At 39.4% G+C, this 9191-nt stretch overlaps 1 protein-coding gene across 1 annotated transcript in view; it reads left to right on the top strand.

Moving 5' to 3' along the window:
* Samsn1 (SAM domain, SH3 domain and nuclear localization signals 1) overlaps positions 1-9191 on the top strand; it is a 49386-nt gene that overhangs the window by 30833 nt on the left and 9362 nt on the right. Inside the window, exons 5-7 of the mRNA XM_021209847.1 lie at positions 1083-1234; positions 4375-4581; positions 6876-7026. Coding sequence (XP_021065506.1) covers positions 1083-1234; positions 4375-4581; positions 6876-7026 — 510 coding nt within the window. The remainder of the gene's footprint in view (positions 1-1082; positions 1235-4374; positions 4582-6875; positions 7027-9191) is intronic.

Here is a 9191-nt window from a genome sequence, read left to right as displayed (position 1 = left end):
AGAGAGAGAGAGAGAGAGAGAGAGAGAGAGAGAGAGAGAGAGAGAGAGAGAGAGATTCAGATTTCCTAAGTATCCAGTTCTACTAGAAGTTTACAAATTCAAGGTTGTGATATGGAATGTGAGAAGAATTATATTATTCCACCATACCATGCAAAGCCAGCACCCACACACTAATCCAGAAGGGAGATATGGGGAGATAGTGTTTCACTTACATGCTACATTTCTCTTCATACCCAATGTGGAACTTACAGGACTTTTGCCTTATTTCAAAATCCACAGTAGTGAAACTACAGCTCTTGCCTCTTAGAGCAGCAAAAGGTCAGCCTGAAGGAGGAAGTGAGGAGCCCGTGAGTGTGGGAGAGACAGCCATGCACTTTCACTACGAACAGATCTGACACTACAGAAGGGAAGCAAGACGGAGCAAGATGGAATGCTCTCTGTGTTTGCTTTGCTCATTTGTCATTTTTCTCAATTGAAGTTCAAGATCAGAAGGGAAGGGAACCAGAAAATAAGCACCCAGACAGTTTGGAGCTTCACACATTTGGGCAACTCTTCTTTCCACCCCCATGGCAAACAAAAGTGTCACACAAAGATGTTTATAGGCAAAGATGTTTCTTTCATATGGTCTTTGGCACACAGTAAGAATTCAGGGAAAGACTTTTTAATCACAATTACATAAGTTGTGTGAAACCTGAAATGTCATGTGTTGATTATTTATGATCAATAACAACACAAAATGATTAAACTGTTTCTATTGAATTCTTTCTTAGTTTCCAACTCTGAAATTATCTGTCGAGGTCAAAGTTTGAATCTATTCTTTGCTCCAATTTAGCAAGGGGAGCATTGATTGTTTAATGCCCTTTAAGGCAGATCAAATCCAAAAATGAGATAGTATTGGAATAAGGCCTATCTAGAGTATTCAGATTGGCAAGAAAGCATCAAAACTAGCTTACAAGACAGGGTCCCTGAGAGAATGTGACTGAGAACTGCATAAGACTGGCATCCCTCCCTCCAGTTTGAGGTAATGGTACAGGAAGCTAAAAGCCCTGGAAGCTACAAACTGTTAACCTTTCCTTTATCAGGTGGAATAACAAGCTGTTCAGATGGAACAAGTAATCGGGACAGCTTTCGACTGGATGATGACAGCCCCTACTCAGGGCCGTTCTGTGGCCGGGCCAGAGTGCACACAGACTTCACGCCAAGTCCCTACGACACCGACTCCCTTAAAATCAAGGTGGGCCAGCATTACATTTGCTTCCTGGTTTATCAAACACTAGTTGCATGATATACTTTAGGGACTAAAGGAAGTTGCCAATAAAGAGGTATGTTCTTTCCATACAGTAAGTTGGACTAGCTCATAGCAGGAAGAGTTTGAATTTAGTATGCAATGGGGTGCAAATCTACTGTCTACTGTGGCCATTAGCATTAGATAATACAAATTCTGCACTTTTCTGAACTCTGCAACTCTTAGAAGTAGCCAGATAGATATGCCCACCTGATACATGCTAGAGTAAAATAATGAAGCAAAAGAGTGAGAGGAGACAGAACTCGCTAGCAGGAAGCCAGCAAAGCAAAGGCTGTGGGGAAGCAGACTTAGCTGGTTCTTCCTAAGTGAGTTGGCATGAGAAACCAGAACTTCTTTCCCTATTGATTACCCTTTCCTAAATGTCCTCTTAAAACAAATTGCCCTCAACTCTGAGGATTCAAATAACACATACTTATTTAATCACAGTTTTTTCAGGTCATAAACCTAGGTAGGTATGGCTCAGCTGTCTTCTGTACAAGGATACCCCTCACTTACATCAAGCTGTCAAATTCAACTGTGATATCCCCTGAGACATGAACTCCTTCTTGAAGGTCCCATGATGTTGGTAGAATACAGTTTCTCACATCTCCCTGTGAAACTATATCCATGTGGTTCTGAGGTGATTCTTTGCAGCTCTCAGAAAACATGATAAAGATCCCACAGTTACCACTGGGGGGGGGGGGAACTGACTGGGTCTTTGTCTGGGTTGGCCAGCAGCTTTAATAAAATTTGCACGTTTAAAAGATATGAGATACAAGACCTTGGAGGTAAATATGATAAGAAAAACCCAGTAAAGACTTACCACTCTTAGAAACTCACTAGTAGAGCTTCTGGGGAACTAGCTGATCTCCTTGGTGGATTACAGCTAGCTTGCCATTTCATTCTCTCAAGTAAGAAGTGGAAATGCCAAGACCCACTCCCAGACAGACAGACATACTATCCTAAATCAGAGAGACCATCTTTTAATCACACTCTGTTCTTTATGACTATAACAAGTGAAATTGTGTTTTACATCTATTGTATATTCACAGACCAGCAGGACAACAGATATTTAAGCATAGCCTTAAAAGCAGCAAATATTGGGACTGAAAACATCTTTGGGGGATGTAAAGTTATATCTCAAATGAACAATTATGACTTTTAGAAATGGGCACTTATTTGCCCAGAAATCAAATTTCTTCACAAAGATATATTCCTAGGAAAATTTTTACTGTTTTTAATAACTGCAGCCTATAGCCAAATATAGTTTTAGATATAAATATACAAAACACTAGTTGGCTTGACCGTGCCAATGTGCTTAGTTCATGTTTGTATGAAAACTTTAAAAGTTATAGTTGTTTTTTTTTTTTTTTTTTTTGTCTACATAATGTCTCCTATTGATGTTATCAGACATTTTGGGAAATCCTAGTGAGGTCGCCATGCTACCTGGGAAATCAGAGTTATCTATGTGGAGTTCTTAGTCTCTTTACTAAAATAATTTTAGAATGAAATCAAAATTAAGGGAAATTTGATTACAATTTACAAAGAAGAATCGCAGGGCAGCAAGCTACAGGTCTCAGCGGCTACAGGGGAGAGGAAGAAGAAGTGGAACAGAGAGAGACACACCCTTTGAGTTAGCTCTGTGTAGAGGTCACCTATAAGGCAGACAAGCAGCCACATGGTAGAGATGAACATAAGGGAAAGAATGAAGTCAACGTCTTAGGGAAAGTACCCTTAGAGGAGAGATAGAGGAGAGGAAGATGAAAAGGCCAAGTTCTGCTTTTCTTTCTTTTGTTTTGTTTTTTTTTTAATTTAGTTATAATTAACATTTTATTTTTTAATTTTTCATTATTATTATTTTCTTTATTTACATTTCAAATGTTATCCCGAAAGTTCCCTATATGCCCCCCGCCCTTGCTCCCCTACCTACCCACTCCCACTACTTGGCCCAGGCCTTCCCCTTGTGCAGGGTCATATAAAGTTTACAAGACCAAGGGGCCTCTCTTCCCAGTGATGGCCGATTAGGCCATCTTCTGTTACATATGCAGCTAGAGACACAAGCTCAGGGGGTACTGGTTAGTTCATATTGTTGTTGCACCTACAGGGTTGCAGCCCCCTTCAAGAGCTCTGCTTTTCTAAGTAATTCAGACCGACCTGGGCAATTGTCTGCTGTCCTGTATTAGGGTTGCTCTCTCGGGGACATCAGAACAGTCTAGCTCATTATTCCCCTTTTCCCTTGAGCTTGGCTTAAGATCAACCCACTTCCTAAGGGTGGTCTTTTGACTAAATGATTGGCAAGAGCAAATAGATTAACTCTTTTATATTTTGAGTAGATTGGAATGTTAGTGCTCCACCCCTGCCAGAGAAATAGCTTTCCCAATGGGTCTCACAAGCCACAGCTCAGTGCTACTGTGACACGTACAGGGAGAGTGCCATCAGTATCTCAAGAACCAAGCAGCATACCTGGCTGCATGAGTACTTCTGTTACATATTTAATAAATCTTGGACTTTTATTACATGGAGAAAACAGTTTACATTACTTATATACTGTAAATGAGCTGTGTCATGTGAGCTAAAACCATGGGGAGAGTCTACCATTTCTCTCTTCCCTTCCTCCCCTTTAAGAAAGCACATTGAAAGATGCTTTCACTCTTTAGTCCTATATTGATTGAGGAGGGTAGAGTAAAAATCTGACCCTATCATTCACTTCATTCAGGCTCTTGAGAACTCAGGTAATGTCACTGCTTCTACTCCTGTAATGCTTGCAGCAATAATCTGATACCCTCATACTATTTACCCAGCACATATTTAATGAGCAGAATATAACAGTATATCTAATATATCATGTATATTGTTCTACAAATGTAAGTTAGTGAGTTAATACAAGGTCAAGAAAAGCATCTTCAAGCATCCTGGCGTTTTCTTCACTACATAGTGAAAACCGTCTTGAAGGAGTAAACTCACACAGATTTCTATAGTCTTTGTAGATTTTTTTTTTTTTTTTGCACATTACCCTCGCTTCTCTATGTTTCAACAGCTCCCTTCTTTTTACACATTACTGTTTGATTTGTATTTGTCTTCATCCTTAGAAAGGAGACATCATAGACATTATCTGCAAAACACCAATGGGAATGTGGACAGGGATGCTGAATAATAAAGTGGGAAACTTCAAATTTATTTACGTGGACGTTATCTCAGAAGAGGAAGCAGCTCCTAAGAAAATAAAGGTCCCTAGAAGCAGTAGAAGAGAGAAACACCAGACTCTCCAGGAGCTCTTAGAGAAGATGCACCTTCAGGTTAGTAAACCTTTGGTCTGTTTGGTTTTGTTTAAAATGGGATAGAATAGTGGAGAAGGGTTGTTAGAAATATAAGATTTATAGCAAAGGGAAACCTGATTTCCTAGAACAGTTCTTATTTTTCCTTTACTACTTTTATTATGCAAGGATAAGACTTGATGTAGTACCCTTTGTACTAAACTCTAAAGGTACTTAGCAGCCAGTGACAAAAGAAATGGCAATGAAAAAATATGTACACAGAGATTCTCATATATATATATATATATATATATATATATATATATATATATATATTCAAAAAGCTTGAATTTTTACATAGAGAAATCAAAATGAACTGCAAAGAAAAATGACTAAAAATAAACATCTCCAAATCAGTCCAAGAAACACTGATCACTGGTATTGTAGCGACCCTTCCGGGAAGGTGTGTCTGTAAGCATGTCACGTGAACCCACGACCCCTCCGGGGCCCCAATCGTCTGATTATAACCCGATTTCTCTTAATTAGTACATTTTAAAGGAAAGACTTCTTGTTGAATGGTATAATGCACTATACAGTGTAGTAGGCACCGCAGTCTCATTCCATCCACAGTCTTACATTCCATTTGTAAAGTTAACTCGTCAGCTCTCTGATAATGTAAGTCATCAGGACAGTATAAATGGTATGTTTCCTAATTGGAGTTTCTGAGTTACTAAGTTACTCTCCTATCAACGCAACAACATACTGCTTAAGTTTCTCTATCATAAGACCGATACACTGTGATCATCCCAGGAGGAGATGCAGTTTGAGTCCCGCCTGTACAGCCCAGGGGAAAACCCCTGAAGGTGTTGTACTCTAGAAGCCACAGTGGGTTATGTAAGAATGGACAGTTGGCTATTCTGCATTCTTCTAAAATGCAATTTTTAAAAAGGAATTGTCATTCTTCCCCCTTTCTGGTTAGAATGTGGTTTGTAATAAGTCTTTCCTGATTGTGGAGCCTAATTTGCATGTGTTTAAGGCTGAGGCTTCATATCTCCCCTCCCTCCCTCCCTCCCTCCCTCCCTCCCCCTCCCTCCCTCTATCCCTCCCTCTATCCCTTCCCTCCTTCCTTTCTTTCTTCCGTCCTTTCTCTCTCTCTCTGTCTCTCTCTCTCTCTCTCTCTCTCTCTCTCTCTCTCTCTCTCTCTTTCTTTCTTTCTTTCTTTCTTTCTTTCTTTCCCCATTACAAAATACTCTGCAGTACTTGGCACACCCCACAATTCTGGGGTTGGAGGTTTGACTAGATTTAAGTAATTATATTCAGTTTGAGTAACCGAAATAAAGATGTTGAAAGTATGATCAAGTAAAATGGGAGAAATTTTTGAGGAAGCTTATAAAACATTTTAACTTCACTTTGCATATCAATCTGTCAGAACAGGCATCATAGAGATAACAGAGATACTTTATTATCAGAGTCTCTGCATGCTAAACTAATATATGTTGATGCAAATGATAGACAAAATATCCCTACTGAGGAAAGGAAACAATACTATCTTCAACTCTGAGCCTTTCACCCGTAATTCAAATTTTAACTTAAAAATTAAACAATTCTGTGATTCACTAGATATATAATACTTTTAATCAGTTAAAATGATGAACTCCCTTTGTATACAGAATTTATTTATTCTTTGTGTGTATGTGTGTGGTGTGAGGTGTGTGTGTGTGTGTGTGTGTGTGTGTGTGTGTGTGTGTGAGTGTATCAGAGAAAAGTTGCAAGTGTGAATCTCTTACCATTTTGTGGTCTGGAACCTAATTTATTTAGGTCATCAGACTCAGAAGCAAGCAGTTTCCCTACTGATCTAGCTCCCTGAAGCTCAAGTTAATTTTGAAGCTACACTAAGAAAATAATGAGAGTAGCTGTTTTCATGACCAAGAAATCAAAAAGAGAGTTTGGTTCAGAAATATTTCTGTAACTTAATCTATTAGAAATATTATACTGAAAAACTTTGAAAATGTTGTTTGTGTTAACTTAACTATGTATGAAGTAAAAGTGCCCGCTGGGAGAGACGATTCAGCTGGTAAGTGACCCACAATTGACCACCGTTGTAGATTCCTGTGACTATTTCTGCTCTACATTTGCCCTTCTGAAGGTTAAGAACTTACCGTCTCTTCTCTCAAATGCCCTTGAGTTTGTTTGTAGGAAATTAGTGTAAATAAAATGGTGTTAGGAGAAAGTTCCATTCCCTCACAGGCATGCCTATACTTACTTTCAATTTAGAGAAAATAAGTATTTGAGCCCTACTAGTTTACAGATTTATACCTACTTCCCTCCTCCTACAGGAATATACTTCAACACTTCTGCTTAATGGTTATGAGACCCTGGATGACTTGAAGGATATCAAAGAAAGTCATCTCATGGAATTAAACATTGTCGATCCAGAAGATAGGGCGAGGCTACTGTCTGCTGCCGAGAGTCTCCTGGATGAAGAAAGTAAGCATGCGCGTACATACTCATTCTGTTCCCTCCCATCATCAACCATAGCCTAAACAGTGGAATCAGTGAAAACGAAGCCTCAGTCTCAATAACTAAAAATCATATATAGCATCCTTTCCTATAGCATGGGGGTAGTTTTACATAATACTGGGTACAACTCTGGCCAAAATGTATCATTATGGTAAAGACTTCCAGTATACTCTTTGGAAAGGAAAGGATTTCCACGGGTTTCTTGCTTTGATTCTGTCAACCTATTAATTTACACACAATTGGGTGCCTGCATTCTCAAAGACCAAGGGACTTAGAGACAAATATCCTAGTGACAGCGTGAGCCATTAGTAAGTAATGCCACACATGTCTTCTGTGGCACAACACAGAGCCTGGCTCCAAGCTAATGAGCCTTCCCCACCACACAGGAAAATTCATTTCATTACCAATAGTCACATCCTGTGGGTGTTTGTGTTACTCTTCATAAATGTTATAATAGCTTGCAAAAATATTCAGCGTTCACTCTTATTATCAGGGATGGCTCTCTGTATTTGTAAATATAAACTGAAGATGAAATAATAAATGCAGATTCATTTATGTCTGAGTACAAGGTTTGTAAAACAGGGTAGCTTTCGTTTTTACAATCTCCCATTCCGAACACCATTTCTATTAAATCTAGTGAAGCCTCCGTGTGCCAAGTACTGCAGAGGTTTTCGTTTTTTTCAAAGAAGAAAAGAAAAAAACGAATCCTTGTTCCCCCCCCCCAATACATGCAAATAAAAAAAAGCTAAGTAGACTGGACAGCTAAGTATGCACAGTTGTTGTTATTGTTATGTGTACTGGTGAAGAATAATCATAGACAGGAGATTCAGAAAGCACGGTGAAAGTTGGAGGAAGAGGGGTGGAAATGATGTGAATACAATGTATGGAATTATCGAGAAAGAAAGAGAGGGGGAGGGAGAGAGAGAGAGAGAGAGAGAGAGAGAGAGAGAGAGAATGGAATCTAACTTCAAAGCTTAAAAATAATTTAAACCATCCAATCAACCTTCTCTTTCAAAAATAGTACTAACAGTAGCTTTTCATTACTTTCTTCAAACATGTAAATGTAGTAGAGTTTTATTCCAAGGTCTATACATTTACTTTTGTCCTGAGTGCTGTTCCCAGCTCAGACAGTGAGCCCCCCTATCTAAGGTGAGAACCCAAGGCAGGAAGTACCTTGTGTCTAGAACTCAAGTTCCTAGTGATTTCAGGGAGTCAGGATTCCAAACCAGTGTTTGCGAAGCAGTGCTGGGCTTCTTAGCACTGCAAGAAACAGCTCAGTTAGTGAGCAAGGAGAGGAGTCCAGTGTAGCACCCAGGCCTCTTGACTTCTTTGTTGAGTTATCCGGTACCTGATTTCATGTGTTCTATCAAACTGAGGTGCAGTCAGTCTATATCCATTTCATGTGCAGTAGGGGTTAGCATACTTCTTGAGACACTTTCTTACTTTTTTCATAGTTGCAGCCTTGGGTTTACACAGATATTTATCCTTTTCTTACCTCTCTGGCACGCATGAATAACCCAATGCAAGAAGAAGTGATTGTAGGCTTGGGTTTTTAAAGTTTTATTTCTGGGGACACATAGCTTCTTTTACATCTTGTCATTTGAGTCTGTATCTCCTCAGAAGACACTAGCTTAGAAACTATAGGTTTCTCACGTTGATCTTGCATAGTGACATAGCCAAGAATCTCCTAAAGAATGTGCGCATGAAGTATGAGAAGGGTCATCTCTGGATGTTTGAAAATAGTTCCTATTAAAAACATCTGTCTTGCCTGATTTCTAACTGATGAAAATACATGTTGAAGGAGGGAAACACGAACATAAGGAGGAGAGGTGGGTGTGGTGATCCAAGGCACTGCTAAAAGCCCAGAGCTCCATCCTGCATGCATGTGCAGCCCAGTAAATATAAAAAAGAAATATTTAAAAATGGAAGTTTTCTGTTACTTCATCAATTTCCTAAAGGATATTATTTGAGCCTTCCAGCTCAGGGAGTGAGCACAAATTCAGCTCAGCACTCAGTGGGTTGAAGCAGGAGGGTGGAGAGTTTAAGACCAGTTTACTTTATACAGATTGCTATTGGTTTTGAGATGAGAGAGAGTGTGAGAGAGAGAGAGAGAGAGAGAGAGAGAGAGAGAG

Source organism: Mus pahari, chromosome 12, assembly GCF_900095145.1.
Source record: "Mus pahari chromosome 12, PAHARI_EIJ_v1.1, whole genome shotgun sequence".
Taxonomy (NCBI): Eukaryota; Metazoa; Chordata; class Mammalia; order Rodentia; family Muridae; genus Mus; species Mus pahari.
Note: the sequence above shows the minus strand (reverse complement) of the source record. Positions and strands in the feature narration are given on the sequence as shown.